Source organism: Botryllus schlosseri, chromosome 8 (assembly GCF_051294905.1).
Source record: "Botryllus schlosseri isolate E-star chromosome 8, Bs_hap1, whole genome shotgun sequence".
Lineage (NCBI taxonomy): Eukaryota > Metazoa > Chordata > Ascidiacea > Stolidobranchia > Styelidae > Botryllus > Botryllus schlosseri.
The window spans coordinates 7,483,732-7,507,018 of record NC_137243.1 but is presented as its reverse complement, the minus strand read 5'-3'; the positions used below and the strand labels follow the sequence as shown (position 1 = coordinate 7,507,018).

The 23,287-nt window shown below is 39.7% G+C and overlaps 3 protein-coding genes and 1 long non-coding RNA gene across 7 annotated transcripts in view; 2 read left to right on the top strand and 2 right to left on the bottom strand.

Annotated features, from left to right (window-relative positions):
- LOC145444097 (sodium/potassium-transporting ATPase subunit beta-1-interacting protein 3-like) overlaps positions 1–23,287 on the top strand; it is a 372,797-nt gene that overhangs the window by 108,442 nt on the left and 241,068 nt on the right. The window lies entirely within an intron of this gene.
- Positions 1–23,287, bottom strand: part of LOC145444077 (uncharacterized) — a 192,172-nt gene that overhangs the window by 66,655 nt on the left and 102,230 nt on the right. The gene's annotated exons all lie outside the window — the stretch shown is intronic.
- On the bottom strand, positions 26–21,625 carry LOC145444086 (uncharacterized). Of its 3 annotated transcripts, XM_080322006.1 has the most exons (14): positions 21,153–21,625; positions 14,186–14,410; positions 13,904–14,128; positions 10,142–10,252; positions 9,965–10,078; positions 9,756–9,909; positions 9,403–9,639; positions 6,960–7,032; positions 6,707–6,901; positions 6,437–6,647; positions 5,386–5,604; positions 3,654–3,857; positions 1,550–1,688; positions 26–723 (listed from the first exon to the last, which is right to left on the bottom strand). In XM_080322006.1, the coding sequence occupies exons 1-14, from the start codon at positions 21,382–21,384 to the stop codon at positions 531–533; spliced, it is 2,532 nt and encodes an 843-aa protein (XP_080178132.1). In that variant the 5' UTR covers positions 21,385–21,625; the 3' UTR covers positions 26–530. The 3 variants fall into 3 exon arrangements, with proteins under 3 accessions (XP_080178132.1, XP_080178133.1, XP_080178134.1); XM_080322007.1 differs by lacking the exon at positions 3,654–3,857 and having other exon boundaries at positions 21,153–21,624; XM_080322008.1 differs by lacking the exons at positions 3,654–3,857; positions 5,386–5,604 and having other exon boundaries at positions 21,153–21,624.
- On the top strand, positions 16,455–20,912 carry LOC145444992 (uncharacterized). The gene is made up of 2 exons (XR_013916836.1): positions 16,455–18,678; positions 18,952–20,912. It is a non-coding gene; the product is annotated as an uncharacterized LOC145444992 (long non-coding RNA).

Sequence of the window (23,287 nt, the reverse complement as noted above, 5' to 3'; positions counted from 1 at the left end):
TGTTACAGCTTTACAAGGTGTCGTCTGTCTGTGTTTTGGTTTGTAATCATAATCAATAGTGTATTCTGGTCAAACCTATCCAAAGATATCGGAGACAAAAGTTACAATACTCCGAAAAAATATCAGTAGTAAACTCCGACTCCGCTCTGTCACGAAATCGGCAAAACTCCACTCCGACGCTCATCACTGATAAAAACTTGATAGTGTGTTAAGAACAGTAAGCTATGCAGAAATTGCCCATCGAAATTAATAGCTAGAAGAAACGAATATTCAAGTTAAAACGATTCGACATGAATCGCAAAAGTGACAGGATCTGATAAAAAATATTTACGTTAAACTCTAGAATAGCAAATGCTCAATGAACTTGGTAGGAAGATGGCAATTAACAATTACCGAAAAGTGCATAGAAAATACAATGGACATAATATATAACCAACACATGCAGCTTTGCAATTTTCCAAAACTGCGATTTTCTTGGCTTTCCTGAGATATTCCCGCTTCTTCAAAACCCTCTACTAAGCTGGAAACTCCTACATGGACGTTGCGGAAACGTTCACAGTTTCATAGGTTTCATACACAGACTTTTCCCGTTCGTTGCTTCCTTCCGCATTTGTAGATGAGATCGGAAGATCTATCCTCTCGTATTGGTGCTCTTCAATCGGCAATTCATACAGCCTGGAAGGATCCTCGTTATTGGTTGCAGACCTACGACGCGTTAGGTGCCTACAAACAAGATTGATGTCAAGAAACAGACCTTTTATCAGATATCCATGTTGGATGGCTGACCGCTCATGTCAGGTTCATTCGATAGTTTCCCATATTGGGATAATAGCGAAAATAGCCAATGCAGCAGTAGCATCAGCGGTGGTCAAAGTAGGCAGCGTTGCTACTCGAAAAGACGTAGAAGTAGCAATTTCAAAGACATGTCAAAGCTACTTCGAGTAGAATTAGAAATTGAATATCTTAAAAGTACTTGAGTAGCATTGAAAAGTAGGTTTGGTTGATGGGTTGCAGGCGTCCAGCAATTAATCGGAGTTGACCACTTTCGAAATTGCAGGGTGCATCATCACGACTGACGCAAAATGACCAATGACGCCACAAATAGGAGAAATTTTCGAAAATATATTCATTTACCGGGACACAGGGGCATTTTCACTCAGTTTTTTTCAAGTGAATTTCACTAATAAAGGGGAGCCAAGCATATCCAAAAACTACTTTAAACTTTATAAAATCCAAAGTCAAAAAAGTAAGTAGTGTTACCTAAAAAGTAGAAGTGGAATTGCTCTAAAAACATAATAACTTAGGTAAGCAGTACAAGTAGACAAACCCTACTTGAGAACTCGTAAAAAAGTAGTAGGCTACTTCGCTAGTGACCAAGTCTCAGTATCATTCGCAGGTGCATATTTCCTTCCAATATATGTAATTTCATAGCAATACCCTGTATTGGAGTCGATCTTGTCGCAATATCCACACTCTCCACGGGTATGCACATCACAGCTAACCATTGAAATGAAACTACATACTACTGGATAGTATTCTTCTCACTCACTTTTTTAGGCAGTACACTATGGTGCCCAAAATCAACATTCCAATGGCTGCACCGATCCCAGTGAGTGCAAGAGCAACAGAATCAGTTTCATAAAAAACACTCTTTATGTTGGTACGATCTTCGTTTGTGCTTTCATGCCCTGCAAGCATTGGGATATTTTCATGTTAAAAATCGCATTGGTTAGCCTACATGTACTATTTGAAAATAAATGGTTTTGTAGCAGCAGTACTTTTTGCGCCTTTGTGGCAAGAACCAGTCGCAAAATTGGAATCGCAAATCTGGAAAACTGTGAAGTGAGCTTGTTTCTGCTTTGATAATGTCGAAATTGCTAGTTTGGTATAGGAGGGGGGATGTGCACTCAAAATCAAGAAGTAGCTTATTCCTGCTGTGCATTTTTATTAAATTTCAATTTTTTTGTTATAGTGCAGTAGAATTAAAAACGATAAACATTTTCATGGCTTGCAGGTTGGCCACTTTTGGCTTAGCGCAGTGGTAACCCCTAGGGGTCCGTGAAGCATTTTCAGAGGGTCCGCGAAACCTCCAAATTTGCAAAATGGTTAATAACCTAATTTGTATTTTATAAATTAGAGAAGTCACGAGACAGTTTTATTGCATAACTGCTAAAATTTCATAACTCACATAAACAGAATGGCCGTCTGGGATGAAATATTTTTCCGTTCAAACTCATTTTAATACAAATAATAATACAATATATTAAGAAAAACATATTGCTGTTTCGTTAAGGTTGTGGATCAAATTTGTCTGCAAAAATCCATTTTTTCTTGTTATAAGGATAACTGCTATTCCAGGACAACAACAAGATGAGCTGCTAGATATAAATGACTATGGAGTTCATGGAGTATATGTTCACTAAAAATCAGTTTCTCAATTTTGATGTCATATATGTTGTGATCACGTAATCGGAAGCGTTGCGCGTTATAATTACATTCGCCGTTACCTATCTTTGTGAAAATGGATTTTCGGCATTACCGTAATTTTCCGAATATAGTGCGCCCCCATGTATAATACGCACCCTTAAAATGACGTGTATATTCTGGGAAAATGCCTGTACCTATGTATAGTACGCACCCTGCATTCGCAGTGAATAGTTGCGTTTTACTACACGATGTTGATCTGCTTTGCGATGTCACTGTCGAACAATCATGACATAATGATCGCTAATCAATGATTAGTATTAGCGATTAGTAATCATATTACAATTAACGGCATTGTCTCTAAACGAGAGTAGATAGTAGCCAAAGCCTTGAGGTCGGCGACGCGATAGTTCAGGATAGCGACACACGACATCTTGCACATGAGGCCTATTACAATTACAGATGCGATTGCTCAGGCCAACGGTTATGTCGGGCGCACCAGTCCTGTTGGAGATGCGACTGATTACGCAAGCGATTATATCTTGCGCACATGGCCTCTTGTGTATGCGATTGTTAAGGCCTGTCGTTGACGCGATGAATCAACAAGGATTGCCGCGCACGCTTGTAGCAATCAGTGACCTGATTTTGCTCGCGTACAAACTGCAAACCAACTCAGCAAGAGATCGCGTGCTTGCAGACGACTCTCGTTAATTAGAAACACGCTTCTCTATTTGGCAGCGCGTTACACTCTATAATACGAATTACGGGGCCCAATGGCTGGAGGTAATGCGCGATTTAAACAAACATGAAGAAAGGTGTGATTTCAAGTTTTGATCGAGGAATTTTTTTTAAAGGCTTGCTGTACCCTTATATAATACGCACCCCCTATTTTAGGGCAAAAAATCAGTTAAATTTAGCGCATTATACATGGAAAATTACGGGTATGTTCGGATTTGGATATAAAATTTCAATGTTGGTATGACAAAGCACAATTTGGATTTGGAGTTGCTCTAGGAAACATATTTTAATTTGATTCTATAAGAAAAAAGTTTGATTTGAAAATTGGCTTCATGCGCGACTAACCCCCCCACACCCAAAGTGTCACGGCTGACCTTATTTTGCATGCAATCACGCCAACCCTGTAGGTCGTACTTGCAACCCAGCCCAAAACCTCTACTTCTTCGAGACCAGCATATAATTAATTTGTTATGAAATGCTTATGATCTCACCTTGACAACTAGGGGCACTGTCGAAGTCCCATCTTCCAACACTATTTGAGATTACATTGCATGTAGCATTCCATTGCCTTGAGGTTGAATTAATTCTGTAACCATCCTTACATGTGAGTAGGCAAGATCTCCCAACAACTTCATCTGTGCATTGTCTAGTATGGTAGTTTTTATCACTTGGTACATTCATGGATCTGCACCCCACTGTTAATATAACCATATAAAATGTTAAAATTTCAATCAATATAGCTATCTAACATAACATCTTCTCAAAAATATAACGTGGAAGACCAGGACCACAATGAGGAATTTTCATCGCTATCCAATATCCAACTTACACCTTACAGCAGTGGTCGGCAAAGTGTGACCCAAAACTGCAAAACTGGGCTGCTTGCAGGTTTAGTATGGGTTCTGGTTAGCTACCGGAAATTTGACTTTCTTATCTGATTCATAGTCATATTATGATAGCAGTAATGTAGTTTTCTGTTGTTATTTTTCCAGGAGGGGGGTTAAAATGGTCAACGTTACTACTCACATAGAAGTGGAAGTAAATTTCTACTCAATTACAAGTAGCAATTCCCAAGATCTATCAAAACTACTTTAAGAGGGAGTAGAAAACGAAGGATCTGGAAGGTACTCAAGTAAATAGTTGAAAAAGTAGATTTGTTCAAAACCGGCAAGAAGTGGTGGACTGTATCTAAAATCAAACCAAACTTAGATGACTTACGGTAGTTCGTATGAAATAGACGGTGTGTATTTTCAAGACACGTCTGCGTATCTCAAGAAATTCAGCTACAGAATTACCTTTGAAATAATAAAAGTATTTCCAATTTCTACATACATAGTAGGCCATGATGTTATTTTCAAGAATGGTAATTTTGTTGCTGTTTGTCACTAGCATGTAGCTGATATTTGCAGAGGACAGATGACGATTGCACGATAGAAGAGCTAAATTTGAAAAAAATGGTCCGCGAAGACAAAAAGATGAAGAACCACTGGTCTAGCGTAACTGATATAGCCCATGAATGTCAAATTTGATGATGATAATATTTGAATGTACGCTTGATGGATGGATTCATGAATTTCAAGTCAAAACTCGCCATGCAATGTAACATTGACTAACATCACCATTTTCGAAAAATTGTGATGAAGTTATTGCCAGTAGGAAAAATCAGACTACATATGCAGACCTTGCTGTAAATAACTTTCTTGCAGCATGTAGGTCACTGTACCATTGATGATGCAGAAATGCTGAAGACGTGATTCTGCTTCAAGGATGTCAACATCATGCCCGCGTCATACTGGTAAGACCATGCGAGCGAGAAGTATAATTTGGTAGAGCAGACTATATTCATTTGCATGTCATCCCGACGGTGATGACTGCCGCAAACTAATACATGACATTTAACTGCGAGTTCGCTTTCTTACGCCTATCCATGGAAGTGTATCTGGTTTACATGTACCTGATCTATTTGCATGCCGCCAACATGATTATTGGTTGCTATGCTAGCTTAACGTTGCTACAATCATTATGAATAAAGCAATTTCAAGAGCCCAGTCTGATTGAAATGTATTCATGCAGTTTCGGATAGTTAGATTTATGATCATTTTTCACAAAAAAATAATTTTGAAACTGAGATACATACACTTCAATCAGGTCATAATCAGAATAATCTTTATTTTTTATATATACAATGAAAGATTCATTATTTAAATTTCATTATTCTCTTACCCTCGCATGAAGGTGCTAAATTCAAGTTCCAAGAGGCAGGTAACCCATCACTATGTTTTTTGCAAATTGCTTTCCACTCCTTCATTTCAGTTCCGGTCTGCAATTTATACCCAGCTTTGCATGTGATTGAACAGCTTGATCCAATCTTTGAATCACCAGGACAGTAGGACACATTGTAGTGATCCGTGTCTTGCAACGTTTCGGTTGCGCATTTGATCTCTAAAATATATATTTGATCAACAATTATACATTATGAAATCATCTAGAACAGTGGTTCTCAAACTTTTGAAAAAAATTCACGAAATGGTCACGTGGCAATTTTTTGAATGACTCACGGACCCTTACAAAATCAGCTCAGAACGAAATGTTTGATTTTATGGTGTCAATGTGACAGGCGTAGCCAATTTCTTTTGCAACTAGGTCGGCTTATGTCTGATTGCGTTTTTGACAATGAAACTTTAATATCGTGAATCACATTCACCGGTTCAAAATCACCCTCATAGGACGATCACGCTAATCTCTAGGGGACAAATCGCTCACACCCCTCTTACCCCAACGGGTAATTTTATCTCTACCCTTTAAACACCAGATTTGCAAACAATATTATGCGATTCACGAACGAGCCGAAATAGGCCGACTGTCCTATTTTTGAGACTTTGTCCTATTTTTTGAAAATTTTGGTTTAATGTATGTGAAATTTAAACTGAGATATAGGAAATTAGTACTCAAGTACTCAGGCGGGTCTTTCGGGAGTAGAACCAGAAAGACGACTTTTTTTTTAGTCAATACCACAACATTAACGGGAAAAGTGGGTAATTCGGTAGTCGAATCATAGTGATGACCTTTTTTTAGTCAACCAACTACAAACTAAGAATAAATTTATAGCTGCCAAAACAAAACAACGTTGTAAACTGGCCACTAAAAATTTTGCAATTTTAAGAGCCTTCGTTCAAATACATCAAAATTAGAACAATCTTTGACGGACCTCGGTTGAATTATCACCATTACATGAGGAGAAAAGGGTTGGAAATCACTGCTACGATTCACTTACCACTAGTTTCGCTAGTACAGCCACTAACTGTAGGACTCCAATTCACAGGAACATCTGGACATATGGGAAGGGCTACCGTTCCCACAGATATGTTGTAAACAGAATTCGGTTTTGTTGTGAAATTATAGGTGTCATTAGTAGGATGAATATTAAAAATGCTTTCATTTCCATGCGCCATTTTCGACGATCGTGCAAATTCAACGATCTTCACCTGGATGAGAACGGGTGTACGTGAAACAATAAACTCCTCAGCCCAGACAACAAATTTACCTTATATCCACCAGCATTCTCCTTCCCGTTCAATGTCCAGTTTATGTGACAGCTTTGGTCAGGCAGAATACCAATTGCTTTCTTTGGTGCCCAAACGACAGGAGAGTCGGGAGGGCCTTTTGCTGTTCTGGTGATAATCTTCTCGTAGTCTTTTTGTATGTTAAGACCGTCACATCCGCGAACATGCGGAATAACCTAAAATGTGATGTCGAATTACAAATGTGGTTTCGCTTCCTGCAAGCAGAGTACAAACCTGGACAAGAGTGTTACGACCAGGATCTAGTTCAGAGATTTGAAACCATTCCCCTGCGCGTGATCTTCCGATCCTGAACATGAGGTCAGAAGCCGTGAATAACGATTGTTAAAGAACATAAAATCAAGTCTATTGAATTGCATTTCATGCTAAATGGTCCATATTAGGGGTAAATTTTCTATAAGGATATTCATCTTGCCTTTTAACCAGGGCATGGTATGGTATGGTATGAAGTATGGTATGGAACGAAATTTCGGTATGGAATATGGAAAAGTGCAAGTATGGTATTTTATGGAAATTTACCAAGTATGGTATGGAACGTGTTCTCCATACTTCTGTACTGTTTTCATACTTTGACAGTTCTGCCAGAACCATGACAATAATCCTACTTTCGATTTCTCAAATTGATTGCATACCACAGAAAATCACTCACTGTCCAAGTTCATATCTCAAATTGTGATTCATGAATCATGACTCACCCATCCCGTTCGACATCTATTTGAAGACAGCAAAGTTTCGTGACGCGAATATCAATGAAAATAATGTTATTGATAATTCTTCCAATTCAAATATCATAAAAATGAATGATATTCGACCGCTGTCGCGTTACAATTGCATTTCGCTCATCGTAACTTTCCACTGCGTAAATAACCAATGGAAGTTTTATAATCGCAGACTCTGAGAAAGTAGAAGTTACATGAATATTTTTATCAATTTGTTGAACTTGGAAATAATTTTCTGCGCTTTGGGAGAATGATCATCACGCAATATCTATTTGACTGAACCATCATTGTAATATGTAGCTTGTCTTGGAGTGACGTTACGATATGCCGGCCTACAACACGCATTGTGACTTCATGAAATCTGGTTATTTTTGATGTAATGGAAAGCGGACACCTTGATGTTGGCTAATAAAGCTAATGAGTGTGATCCACAGATAGGCACGGAAAATAGACATTTGATCAGCTGTCGCAAAATGGTTGTACTGATGTAAAATTGTATTTCAAGATATATTCTAATGCAGGTGTTTCCAACCGATGGGGGCTTCTGGTTGGGAATAGACTCAATTGGAAAACAAATTCTTTACATTTTTAACTTCGTTTATTAAACGTCTGTATGAAATGCCGATCGTATATATCACTAATATTTCTTCGCTCATTTGCAATTCAGCAATTCGTATTATCAGTGCCTCCAATTAGCGAGAATCGATTGGATATAGCGTCACGCGATTTCCCTCATATAGGTTGTTATTCATTCGTATGCGAATTGGTGTGATTGAAATCACCTGCTTTGTTAAAATTAAGTTCATATGTATATGAATATGTATTCACGGGAGACCGTGGAATCGCTAATTGATAACATAGCCGGACTCGTTACTGATGAAATGACATATTTCTTGCCGCTCGAGTTATAGTAGCGAGCGACAGTGTAGGTTATGGTGGCTTATATCCACCATACGCATAAGTACGTCAACACCAGGGAGTTTATCTGATCCATGCAATATACTCGTCATTTACATATGTAAATTGATGCTACATTGGTACATTTGGAAAAATTTCAAACCTTTCCTATTTTTCTGTAGGCTCACCTTACATACACATTTTACCGAGACGCAACGTCACGTGTACGGTTGCCAGTTCACTGCTCATTAATTTTATTGCGTGCTGTTCCATTCCGGGGGTCTTAAATTTCACCAATAGCAAGTCTTTACAAAATAAAGTCTTACCAAATTTTATTGGAGGAGAAATTTTAAAGTGTGTAAAGGTTGGGAACCTATCTTATTATTTGACAATACCTTTGTTTTATGTAATTCTGTTGATGAGGTTACTGCTAGCAGTGCGTTACCACACTAGATTTACATGCCGTGAAATTCTGTTGTGATTTTCAAATAATCACGTGTGTATAGGCCTATAGTATATGTTCGTAAATCGCTGACGACATATGATATAAAGAAACTGGGGATATTATTGGTGCATCGGGGCTGTTTAAATAGATAATCTCATCCAAAATAATTAGAATATAAACGCCGGAACATTTCCACACATCAAAAATATAATATCACTTAAGAGGTTGGTCAAGTTGCGACAGTATGGAAAAAGTGTCAAATATGGTATGGAATAATGTTGCTATCGCATGGAAAATTGTCAAGTATGGTATGGAACGATTGGGAGGGTATGGAGTATGGAAGATTCCCATTCCATACCATACCGTGCCCTGCTTTCAACACAAACATATGATTCATCAATATAAATTTTATAATAGGTGCTACATGGCGTAGGTGGCTGGTATAGGTATTTGCCGAGACAGTCAATAGAACTAATTACATTGGAGACAGACATCCAGATTACTGCAATTAATTTTGATACCAATTCATATTGTCCTTGTATTCTATGAAGGGGAGTTACTACCTCAACACTAATGCTGATTATAACAAAACGCTTACAGTTTCCCCATTATATACACAGAATAAGGCCTTGAATCCTGCGCGTCATCAACAAATCCTGGCCAAGAAACATTCAAAACATGTCCATTGCATTCATCATTGGTGATGTTTGTCAGACTTTCTAGACCAGGAATGCGTTTACATTCCGACACCGTTACTGGCCTTTCAAGTAATGATGCTTCTACGCTCAGGTATGTCTCATATTTCATCACAGGCTTTTCCAAGTTGTAATCAAACCTGGAATTAATGATGCAACAGCTTCCACGAGAGATTCATAAAAATAAATTCAGCATGCCCCTCAGGATTTTTACAGAATGCTGGCACCACTCTCAACAAATTGCATTGTATCATACTTCTCCTTATCTTCAGGGCCCAAGGTCACATTCCTCTCTTCCTTGCCGTTAACCAGAAAATAGAATACTCCTGTATAGTTGTCAGCATCGTTTTTGAGTGCTATCTCGTATTGTCCTACTATTGAAGTCTTCGCAATTCCAATAGTTAAAGGCCCTGCAATTACTAAGACATTATAGCCAGGAAAAATATTGTTATCAATGGTTCTCACCTTTGTTGCAATACCTTCCATAGTATATATCTTGACATTTACAAAGAAAGGAGCAGCCAACAGGAGTACAGTGACCATTACCGGAACAGTTTTTAGAATCATCACATGGATTCCCTTCATGTTTTAACATTATAGGTAAATTGAAAATTCAGATTTCTCGAATAATACAGAACTTACTTCCCTGTGGTGGTTTTTCACATATGAACATATGCTTTGAGTCACATGCCGATGGAATCAATTTCTTTGCGTTATCCAAACTCACACATGTTCCTCTGTTTTGAAATGAGCCTAGTAGCATTGAAAAACTTGAGATCGCGTAAAACTACTAAGGACTAGGATGCTATGAGAAAGATATTGGTTGGTATTGGAATGGTACAGCATATCACAGCAGTATGTAGAATAATGGGCACTTCTTCGATGGCAGTCAGAGATCGAAAAGTGTTCACCATGATCACCAATGAATGTTTTCCATGATCACGAACAAAAATTTATAAACGTCGAAATAAATGTTTTTTGTGCCTTTGGAGAGACGGATATTAGGGTTGGGGTGAAAGGGAGATCGGAAGTGGGTTAGGGTCAAAGTTGGGATTAGGTATCCCAAGATTAGGGAAGGGGGATATTAGGGTTTTGGGAGCGGGGATATTTGGGTTGTGGCAGAGATGAGCATGGATTAGGATTAGGTTTTGAAAAAACAGGATTTGTGAAATTTTGTCGGATTTGGATTAGACAATTTTTTCAGAACGGATTAGGATTTGGATTGGATTTACCTGTTTTCTGGGAGATTGAAATGTCGTGTGGCGAATGGCGACAAACTTTATTCAGATCAGTTATAAATGTACTTATGGTTACTAAGTTATCTTATATCAAGTGAATCGTTGGTTGTGAAAGAAAATTTTCGAATCCATCCATTGCATAAATTAGTATTTTTTCTGAATTTCCAGTTGGAATCGGATTAGGATTGGACATGGACTTGAATATGAAAAAGTTATGGATTAGGATTTGGATTTGAAGGTTCGGATTTGGATTGGATTAGGACATAGAAATTTCAAATCCGCTCATCTCTGGGTTGTGGGAGGGGGATATCAGGGTTGCGGGAGGGGGATATTAGAGTTGGGGTTAGGGAGATATTAGGGTTGTGGGAGGGGGATATTAGGGTTGCGGGAGGGGGATATTAGGGCTGGGGTTAGGGTTGCATGAGGGGGATATTAGGGTTGTGGGAGGGGGGATATTAGGGTTGTGGGAGGGGGGATATTAGGGTTGGGGTTAGGGGGATATTAGGGCTGTGGGAGAGGGGATACTAGGGTTAGGGGAGGGGGTATTAGAGCTGGGGTTAGGGGGGGTATTAGGGTTGCGGTAGAGGGTATTAGGGTTGTGGGATATTGGGGTTAGGGGGATATTAGGGCTGTGGGAGAGGGGATATTAGGGTTGGAGGAAAGGGAGATTGGAGGTGGGTTAAACCCCGGTTAGGGGTAATTTAACCCCAACTTTGAACCTAACCCACCTCCAACCCCCCAACCCTAATGTCCCTCTAACTCCAACCCAAATATCCCCCTAACCCCAACCCCAATATCCCCCCTCCCGCAACCCTAATATCCCCGGCCCCCACCCTAATACACCAACCCTAATCCTGGGATACCCTAAACCCAACTTTGACCCTAACCCTCTCCAAACGCAAAAACAATACATTTTGACGTTTCTAAATTTTTGTTTGTGTTCATGGAAAACATTCATTGGTGATCATGGTGAACACTTTTCGATTTCTGACTGCCATCGAAGAAGTGCCGAATAATGGAGGAGATTGAGTTCTGTTGCAAAGCAGGGGCGTTACACAGATTTAAAAAATCGGCCTCATTCATCAGACTGGCACTCAAAGTTACAAGCTGAATGCACTAAGTGCAGTAAACGCAATTACTCATGGATATTTGATAATACTGAATGTGTTGGGTACATGTTTAACCACATATATCCAAGTTGCAAAGGGAAACCACATGGTTGTTCAGTTCAAACGGTTGCCGGTGAACTCGGCCTTACAAACTCGGCCCTCGGTGAACTCGGCCCTTGATGAATTCGGCCCTCGGGAAATTTTGTAATGAAGTGTATTAATATGAACTATTAAACTAATAATGTTATTATCAAGTGATTTGTCAATATTGTACGGAGGTCAGGGCATGCTTAGATCACGCAGTCACGGCGTGATTAGATCACGGATTGCGTAAGCGCGGGAGTTAACGCGACGCTCACATATCAACCACACGTGGTCTGCTCGTTATTGCAACTGTCGGTTGGGGGTGGGGCATTAGGGTTGGGTAGGCGGGATATTAGGGCTGGGGGAGGGGGACAATAGGGTTGGGTGCGGGACATTGGGGTTGGGGGAGGGGGACATTAGGGTTGGGGGAGGGGCATATTAGGGTTGGTGGTGGGGGATATTAGGGTTGGTGGTGGGTTAGGGTTCAAGTTGGGGTGAAGGTATCCCTAGATTAGGGTTGGGGGATATTTGGGTTGGTGGTGGGTCAGGGTCCAAGTTGGGGTTAAGGTATCCCAAGATTAGGGTTAGGGGAGGAGGGTCATTAGGGTTGGGGGAGGGGGATATTAGGGTTGGGGGGTATTAGGGTTGGAGGAGGGGGATATTAGGGTTGAAGTTTGTTAGGGTCCAAGTTAGGGTTAGGGTATCCCAAGATTAGGGTGCCATGACATGAATATCCCCCAACCATTTCCTTTATATTTTCGGAATCAGTGCGACAGTAGCTTTTGATCAAGACCGGATTCAGTAAATTCTGTTCTCTGGAAGATAACTTTTGAATTGCCAGAAATCCTACAGTCGCTGCTGCAAAATAATTCCTAATATAACCTCAGCAAAGCTGCAAAATCGGTCGTTGCCATTCCATGTTTATTGTTTACATTCGATTAATTCCGGTAACCAATCACGGTGAACCGGTAGCGTGCGTGCTGGTGGAGTCTTCGATATCAGGCTCTTGCACTGCGAGATCTACCACGGCACGTGATTGTTCCCTACCTGAGAATCATATATCACATTAAATGCATTTTTATTGCAAAATTGTTCGAGGGCCGAATTCACCGAGGGCCATAGTAGTCGAGAAACACCATGAATACCACAAAGTAAACAAGCAGACCACGCGTGGTTGATATGTGAGCGTCGCGTTATCTCCCGCGCTTACTCAATCCGTGATCTCGTGATCTATGCATGCCCTGACCTTCGTACAATATTGACAAATCAATTGATAATAATATTATTAGTTTAATAGTTCGTATTAATAGTTTACAAAATTTCCCGAGGGCCGAATTCACCAAGGGCCGAGTTCACTGGTAATCGTTCAAATATAAACAAATTCCTGTAAAACATGACATTTCAATCAAAAATGGTCTACTACAAAGTCCAATCGACACAAACTCGTCCAAATTGCTATTATAATGGTCATTCACCACTTTGTATGCATGCAAGCACAGTATGTGAGCAACAAGTAGCCAGCGTCGATGGTCAAAATGAAATAGCTAATTTTCCCAATGATGACGGCACTAGGCTAATCCTGACGCTGGAGTATTACCGACAGCTAAATACTGAACTTCTGAACTAGGGTTACCATATTTTGAGAATCTGAAAAGAGGACAGTTTTCCAAAATTTCCATTTACTTACAATACCGGAGTAAAATCCGGAAAAATTGGTAAATTTATTGTGAGTTTGTAGTTGGTTGACTAAAAAAAGGTCGATTTACTTGCTCGAATGATCCGAAAGATACTTGAGTACTGATTTCCTATATCTCAGCTGTATTTTGACATACATTTAAACAAAATTCTCAAAAAAGAGGACATTTGGGCATCATCCTTAAGAAAATAGAGGACAAATCCTCTTAAAAGAGGGTGTATGGCAACCCTAACTAAACACACACAATCTATCAGTAGCCTATCACTTCTGCATATACCTTTAATCCGTACTCCATCATTCCAATACCCCTTCTTCTTGACGTAAGCTCCCACTAGACGTGGTTCCAGTAATCGTAAAGATGCGATCCAATCACTTTGTTTGAGAATGGCTAGAGCTGCGTTTTCCCCTAACACATCTTTGCAATGTTTCTTGGCATTGGTTTCCGATCTTCTTTCGGTTCCAGAAAACCAATATTGACAGTTCTTTCTTGTTTCAATGATTGCTGGAAAAAAACGATAGTGTATCAACCAATGCTTCAAAGGACATAAATTAGACTTACGCTCACAGAGTCCAACATCACCAGGAGTCGATTCCCATTTCTCACTAAGGGTACCACAGGTTAAGGTTGCTCTGTCTTTACCAACCGCGAACTGATATCCCCGCGCACAAGAAACTGTACAAACTGTTCCATATATACAATCTTGTGAAAGCGTAGGTATCTTTTGCTGGTATTGATCCATTGGTGTACCAAAGCTTCTCTCTGTTATAATTTCACATCTGACTTCTGAAAAGTTTATACCATTATAGTAGTATCAGTTCAACTTCTGACCTGCCTCGTGCCAAAAATGTGAATAATGGTAAATACAAAATTTTCAACATATCTGTAATTCTGTATCAATGATTCAACTGCAGCAACTTGGTAAGGAATCGCACATTGAATAACCTTTAACATGTTTGCCAATGCAGAATTGATAATAACAGTGACATATCAACCCATTTTTATTATTATCATTCATGCAATCACTGTACCGGTGCAGCTATTCCGCTGTGATCACTCGCCCATGATATTTCACTATGTCTCGGATAAGAAACTACTTCTTCTTGTGATTACTCGAGACTTCTATATAAGTGTATGTAACACGTGTTAGAGGATTACCTTTTACTATGATTATGAGACTCACGCAAACTACTGTACAACGTTCTGAATAAACCATTGTATTGAGTATATATCTGTTACGAAGAACTTCACCAAAGGAACAGCTTCTGAGTTAAGTATTCAAGTATAGCCGAAATCCCAAGATATTTGGTTAGCCACGCTTCTAATACAGATCACCAGAGACAATAAGCTCTAAATCCTGCATGGCGCCGCCGAGTCAGTCGTGAGATATACATCTTCAATACTAAGACGGACGTTTGCTATCGACGACAAGGACATTCTACACCCACACGGACGAACACGGTACACGTTTTTAATTCTCAATTTCTGTTGAAAACTCATGACAGCTGACCCTATTGAATTGTGTATGTGTTAATGATTTTGGAAGTGTTATTGTTATATTGTCGTTACATATTCAATGTTGCCATAGACAAGTGTTTACTAAAGTGTCTAAATGGCGAGTAAAAATTTGCTACCAGCTGAGAAGGTACTATACTCTGAAATCGGTCACGCTAAAGATGTTAAGCACGCAGTTGCTTTACCCGGTATTGCCGATGAAAGAATTAGGCACGCCTTTCCTATCAGCTGTGCCATAAACCAGTGTTGGGATGACTCGAGTCATGACTTGACTCGAGTCAGACTCGAGTCACCTTTTTCGTATGACTTGACTTGACTCGAGTCACTTTGCTAAAATGACTTGACTTGACTTGACTCGGCGTATCAGAAATGTGGATTGACTCGTGACTCGGACCAAAATTCACGAGTCAATTTCAAGTCATCAAGTGATCGGTGTCGATAAAAATCACTGTATCTTGCATATGTTCGGATTGTTCTCGAAACGCTGGTGTAACCCTGGAAAGCGACCAATCATTCATTGATCGAGCATTTTACTGAGCCTCGATTGTTCTCTCATAAATAAATTGACCGCAAACGAAGTGATCGAAGCTTATGTTGTCGTAAACTATAGTAGTACAGTAAAGTAATAAAATAGCAAAGTGTATATTCTGTCTCTGTTCTTTTACCTTTACCAAACCTCTTGTTTTATTGAAATTGAATTCTAATATACGTTATATTGTCGTCGACCATTAGCGCATGCTCGAATTGTATCATATCTAATTTTAAATGGGTAATGTATTACATCTTATCACTTCGTTTCTCCATTCTGTATTTTGGTTGGTGACTATCAACTGAGGCCATGCAACAGTTCTACGTATACGTGAGCGATACAACGTCTTCTAGCGTGTATATTTACCTCTATATTCGTTCATCGGTTTGGAATCAGTGACCACTCAATCTGTATTTCAGACAGCTAGCATAATACAATGACGTAATCATGCCTCACACTTCGAAAATGCAACTTGACTTGAAATGTGACTTGACTCGTGACTTGACTTGACTTGACTCGACTTGACTCGAGTCACCTCCGAAAATCGATTGACTTGACTTGACTCGAGTCACCTTTGAAAATCGATTGACTTGACTTGACTCGAGTCAAAATGTCCAATGACTCGGAATGACTCGTGACTCGAAGGTAGTGACTTGATCCCAACACTGCCATAAACGAGCCTACGTATTTAGGCGAAGCTCCAGTTAATCAGATTGATAAAATTGTTCAAAATAACGACGCCATTTTCTCCGGACCGCCGGGGCAATCAGAGCACAGGGCCGACGACCCGCAAGAATCAAATCGCCTTCCCGTTCAAAATTGTGTCGCGCCGTCAGTAAATGATAGCTCAGCTTTTCTGAGTCAATATATGATTGACGCGCAGAGGCAAATGACTTTGGTTGTTAACAAAATGAAGCGCATTACATACTACTTATTACATTCTAGCATACATGAACAACTGTTGACCATTGCCCAGAGAGCCGGCGCTAATTTTTCTGAGAGGAATGAATATATGAGCGCATTACATTCGATACGCGTTACCCGTGTCTCTAACGTCTAACCTATGATTTCCAACCAAAATATTACGCTAAGATATGGTCGAATGTGAATTAGGTCTTAGGTATCTTTTGCTTGAATTCGTTAATATGGGATTCATCTTGTGCACAGATCAAATTAACTTATCCCACAATCGTTGAATTCGTCTAGCACTATATCTTATGGGATCACCTCGCGCTAATAATGGTTATATGTCCCACATTACTGAGAAATTATCACCGATTTTGTGCAATTACACGACACCTCTCATTGTATATGGAATTGAGATGCGGGAAATCGGGAACTGGTCATTCATTCGACCCGGGTGTGTGGCGTACGGGGTGAAGTTAAGGGCTAAACGCTTCCTAGTCCGAACAAACCTGCAGATTGGACGGACGAAGGTTTTAAGGCGGCCTCTTAGCGATCATTCCAATGTCCACACGATAGAACCTTTGACCGGTACCGCAGTCTCGTGTCAGATTTATATGCATTGATTGTAATGTCGATCAGCATCTCATTTATGCCTACAACGCATTTTTATCAACCTTCATAGCTTAATGGCCTCTGCTAAGTTAAGGTGTTATCGGTGACTTCAAATTTATTAACATTACGACCGTAATGTTCTCATCTCAGCTCAATATATAGACCTATTGTAAAATTCGCTATTTAATATGTCATATCTTGTTCAGTCGAATAATAACTGAACAGCGTACATTGGTTTGGATTCATAGATATCGGACACGTGAATATTAAGAAATGACTAGTTACGGAAATCGTTTTTTAAATTCGTGAACGGATACCTTATCACATAACGCGAATTTGAATTTCAGCTTTCGATATTAATACGGCACACGCTATATCGCCACGTTCATGTTACGCTGAGTCTAAACCCAACGGTTTCTTAAATTTCGTAACTTTTAGCAAGGAAGTGTAATTTCGCTATACAGATTTCTTGTTCAGCATAATCGCCATAAATCATTCGGTTCCAACATTAATGTGTCTAACCGGATTATGCTAATTTGCCCGTCTATTGTACTTTTAAGCGATCATGCGTAATGACGCCTCTGTCATTCAAAAACCCATTCCGTAACCCTACTCCACATTGAGTAATGGTATTCTGACGGCAGTCCAAATAGTGATTTCATGGAGATTTCAGCTTTCACATATTTACAGACACATAACAGCCCTCTCACTCCTCTGTATATCATAACATTATGCCAAGATCAATGTGAGTTTGACTGATATTGTAATTACTCACTTACATTTCTAATATATCATTAAATTGCTTGCGATTACGCGCCAGACCTTGCGCACGTGGCATATATTCCGCCACTCATAAACGCTATCTGGTTTGCTTGTTGACCTGACGTAATAGGGCATGACTTCCTGCTTGAATTTTTTTTTCTACAATTTACTCCACATGTTACACGTCAATGTATAAACTTGCAAGTGGAAATATGAGACGACTTCGGGACTATTTTTTTAATTGCCGAGACCGTGCTTTGTGGCATCTGTATCATGATTTAGCTTACGTATCAGTTTTTAATTTTATTATTATCTCTATCATTCAGTTTATTTCATTAATCGCTTACTAATGCTACCCTACTTTTATGTTTCACGGCATCGCGTGCTTATGCTTACACAATACACACCCATTAAATTTCAGTTTCGATATAAATTTGAACAAACTACCATTGAACTGGCTCATAACGTATCTTTCAAGTTTGAATCATTTTTACGTTCTTTAACAGTCTTATAATGACCCGATAACCAACTAATATCAATTCTGTACAAACGCCATAACGCGCTGCTTTATCCTTTCTGGAGAGTTGATTGACTTGTGATGAATTAATGTTTGGCATTCGCTTTATAAAACGCAGCAGTACATATCAAACGCAGATCCGATGTCAAAATTACGCAAACCGATCCCTGATACACCGAGGATTTATTACTTGAATAGCAATTTAGCAGACATGTTTTGATTACAAGGAGTTCGTTTGTTAGCAGACTTCCTGTCCAAGTCGCATTTACGTTCACCACGTGTAATTTTTTTTCCACAGTCGCCCTTGCTTGCAACGCTTATGGAATCGCAATTTAGCAGACGCGATATCACCACGTGCTCGGGGATTCAAATTCAAATAAATAAAATATACATTACGTAACGCTTCGATAGCAAGGGTAATTTCGCTATACCGCTCTTTGTTCAGAGATGCCGCGGCACTTGCATAATCTCAGATACAATCATTAGGGTTCGTCATTGTTTCGTTAATACGATTATGCTAAGTAGCCAGCCGCCACTTAACTGATCATAGGAGAAATACCGGGTTTTATGATCGGCAAGATTCTTCATCAAGATAAAAGCATGGGTTTAGTATGACGCAGCTTTCTTTACAAATAGCGTTGCATTAATTTTACATTAAATGGGAATTTTCACCCTATTCAAGTGGCTCAAACACATTACCGCCTCTGTCGCATACCATCTTTATTGTATGGGATTTGACTGACAGTTTCGTTACTCATTGGAATTTTTGTTACGTGGTTCTCGATTACGCGGACTTTTCCCGTCACCCCTAATCGCCGTCTAGTTGTTGGCAGACTTCCTGTTATTTTTTCTAAATTTCCCTCACCACGTGCAAATTTTTTAGCACGGCTTCCCGCATTTTTATTCGTAGCTTCCAGTGATTGAAGTCACGGTGAGTAACTCTTGCCTTGCATTGCTGTAGGAACAGCGTGCCTTATTATTTCTTTAATTGTTTCTGATATTGTTGACACCGTGCTAAATTCGGTGCCTTCTCAGACTGGTTACTTATTGACAGACTTTGTATTTTATTTCATGCTTGTATTCATTATTTTCTGCTAGTTGTAATCGTGCTAGTATATTCCCTTTCTTCGTCATGCTGTCGTGAGGTTTTTTACAGAATTGACGAATTATTCGTGTCCGTCGTCCACGCTTCCGCGTTCCGGCGTACCAAGCTCTACTCATGTGTGGGACGTCATCAAAACGCTTTCGACAAATTCAACAACGACCTGGCAATATTCTCGGGACGATTCTGACACCACGTGCCGTCGCACTACAGCAATTGACAGCAACAGTCCGCCGCTATTCCACCGACGAAACGACACCGATATTCCGCGACCGATCGGCCGACCGACAGCGCCAACACGCGTACGTAACCACGTCGAATCTGCAACCCCGCACAGCGTCTAAGTGAGCTCTATATACGCTGAAGTCTGTGTCAATCAGACAAACCAAATCGCAGACGAAAATTATGCAGTTCTTACAACCCGAGACGATGCCAGACCCCACAGGAAACCTGCACGCGCACAACAGTGCAGGCACACATGAGTTGAGTAACAAGTTGTACGCCGGAAACACATGTACATTATCGATCGAGATTTTGTACGGATTTCACTGACCAGGAACACACTGGTGCATATAGGCCACGGCCCGGAACTGAAGTTTACGCGGACTTGAGTATGTTGGTTACTCTAAGTCACAATATCGACCGAGATATTGCAATGTTTGAACTGGCCACTATTGTATATATACCGGCCACACACTGAAGTTAATTTTGCCTTCACGTGAACAGCGGCGGTACCACTCATGATGATTTGGGCTGTCACGTGGATGTATATGTAATTGTTTAGGCTTACTAATTGCTTAGGACTACATTGTTTTATGTTATTCCAATTTAGGATAACTTGTATATTAGAAAAGCAGTATAAAACCTTGCTCTTGCAACTTCTCATACTTAAGCTGGAACTGTATAGGCCTAATTCATTGTAGTTGTTTGATAACATTTCATGTAGCCTAATTACTTAAATGGTCGTTGAAATTTAAAGTCTTTACTCGTGTTGTTACAATCCGATTTCCTTTTTTAATGGGGGACGGGGTGACCTTTATGTACCAAATTTGTATTCGACATAGTAAATCGATTTTGTCATTCATGGTCGTATATTCTAATTGGCTTTTTCCTTAATTATTCCTAATTAATTCCCTTTTCGAGTGGAAATAATGCAGCTATTCCGCTGTGATCACTCGCCCATGATATTTCACTATGTCTCGGATAAGAAACTACTTCTTCTTGTGATTACTCGAGACTTCTATATAAGTGTATGTAACACGTGTTAGAGGATTACCTTTTACTATGATTATGAGACTCACGCAAACTACTGTACAACGTTCTGAATAAACCATTGTATTGAGTATATATCTGTTACGAAGAACTTCACCAAAGGAACAGCTTCTGAGTTAAGTATTCAAGTATAGCCGAAATCCCAAGATATTTGGTTAGCCACGCTTCTAATACAGATCACCAGAGACAATAAGCTCTAAATCCCGCACCGGTAACGAATTCAGCGTAAATACAAAAACACTACGGCGACTTACAAAATAATAGTCGGATTATCAATTATAGTGTCGAAATCAACCAGAAAAATGACACTTACGGTTACACCTTGGAGCTGGCCAAAATGCAGTCTTCTCGAATTCATTTAAAGTACAGACGATATTTTGCTCAGTCTTGTTGTTACCAAACTTAAAGCCGTTCAAGCATTGTATTTGACATTGTGAATTGATTGATCTTTCCACACAAGTCGCACGTGCGTAGTTTCCCTTCAGTTTCGTCCAAGGACACAAAATTTCTAGAAATAAATTGATTTCGTGTAATACGATAAACATACTGCCATGCTCATACTATGCAATTCCACAGGCCAGGCTTACAGTGTTGGGATGACTCGAGTCACCTTTTTCGTATGACTTGAATTGTCTCGAGTCACCTTGGAAAAATGACTTGACTTGAGTCGGCGTTTCAGAAATGCGGATTGACTCGTGACTCGCAGCAAAATTTATGAGTTAATTTCAAGTCCTCAAGTCATGGTGTCGATAAAAATGGCTGATCTTACATATATTCGGACTGTGCGCAAAACACTGGTATGACCTGTTGGTGCAGTGGTTTTCAAACTGGGGGCGTGAAAGCATCTGAATGGGGGCGTGAAGCAGGAGTCAACTGAAAAGATTTATTGCGCTTGGCGCGATTTGCCTCCAATTCGCGGTTATTGGTCTGTACATAGTCCTAATTTCATACATCAGAATTCTCTCATCAACAGTCATGACCGTCCATGCCATCAAACTATTCGTTGGGATGGCTAGGATTCTGGTTTCATTTTGTAATATGGCGATAAGGGGGAGCGGGGGTGCAAAATTTTTCACTATTATAAAGGGGGGCGTGACTAAAAGAGTTAGAAAATCACTGTGTTAGAGTAATCAATCACTCAATGATTCAGAGTTTTACTGAGCCTCCATTGTTCTACCACAAATAAATTGACCACAAACGAAGTGATTGGATCTTACAGCTTAGGTTGTCGTAAACTAGTAGTAAAGTAATCTAATGGCAAGGTATCTATCTCTATTCCATAGAAAAAGAGTCTTTATTTTCATCAAACCAAAATGCATAACACATAGCAGTGATGGTGGTACAGAAAATATGCGCGCACACTGCACAGTATTCGGTATTTGATAGAAATGATCGATAAGACCGTGAAGGTCATTGGAGTCGGTACTTTAACCAAACCTCTTGTAAGATTTAAATCGAGTTTTATAAGGTTCTATTACTCGCCAACCATCGGCGCAGGCATAGATTGTATCTCACGGATGTGTAGATGGGCTCATATCAATTCGATTTTGAGGTTTCGTATCCTATTCTCTATTTTGACTGATAACAATAGACTGAGTCTGATACAGTTACTTATACTTAGTTTAGCAGTTCTACGTATGCGTGACCAATACGACGGCTCTATATTCGTCAAACAGCAATCAAAATGCATTGACGGAATTATGCCTCATACTTCTAAGAATCAACTTGACTTGAATCATGACTTTGCTTGACTCGAGTCAAAATGTGGAATGACTCGAGATGACTACTGACTCAAAGGTAGTGACTTGATCCCAACAGTGCAGACTTATGAAGTTACCAAATCACATTGTAACTATTGATGACTGGCGTAGAGATCAAGACACTACCCTCAAGTCGCAGGTCATTTTGAATTTTCACTAGAGTTGCAAATTTTGGAAGTAACTTGAGTCAGGTCATCTCAGATTTACCAACTATGAGACGGTTTCAAATCAAAAATTTCAATATCTTCATTATCTTTGAATTATTGAGTGCAGTTATCTCCATCTAAATCCTATTGGGATACTGTTAGAGGATTGAATAGTATATTCATATTGAAATGAACCCGAATATTTTCGGCTGACACTCGTCAGGGATAATCGTCAGCAACTAGTAGAGAATTGGAAATAACATTGTATATCAACAATCGTATCACAGAATATGACGTCACCAGCATGAAAGAGAGAGCGTTCAATGTACTATTTTAGGTGGTACACAAACTTCTTTTGTTGACAGAGTTTTGGTTGGTGCATTTTGATAATAGTTTACTTCAAGGCACACAAATGGAATTGTGAACGGCCCCGCCCAACGATTCGAAATCGTTCGTCTCGATAGTTATTCGCACAAATCGGATTATCTAACACAGAGGTCTCAAACACGCGACCCGCGGGCCGCATGCGGCCCGCCAAATCA

Bases quoted from the DNA above. Each gene is read 5' to 3' on its own strand.
- LOC145444086 (XM_080322006.1), bottom strand. From the start codon at position 21,384: ATGTTTATCGTATTACACGAAATCAATTTATTTCTAGAAATTTTGTGT. The intron at 14,129-14,185 runs GTAAGTCTAATT...GTTTTTTTCCAG, and splicing joins TGATGTTGGACTCTGTGAGC to CAATCATTGAAACAAGAAAG. The intron at 10,253-13,903 runs GTATATGCAGAA...CAATGCTACTAG, and splicing joins TGATGGAGTACGGATTAAAG to GCTCATTTCAAAACAGAGGA.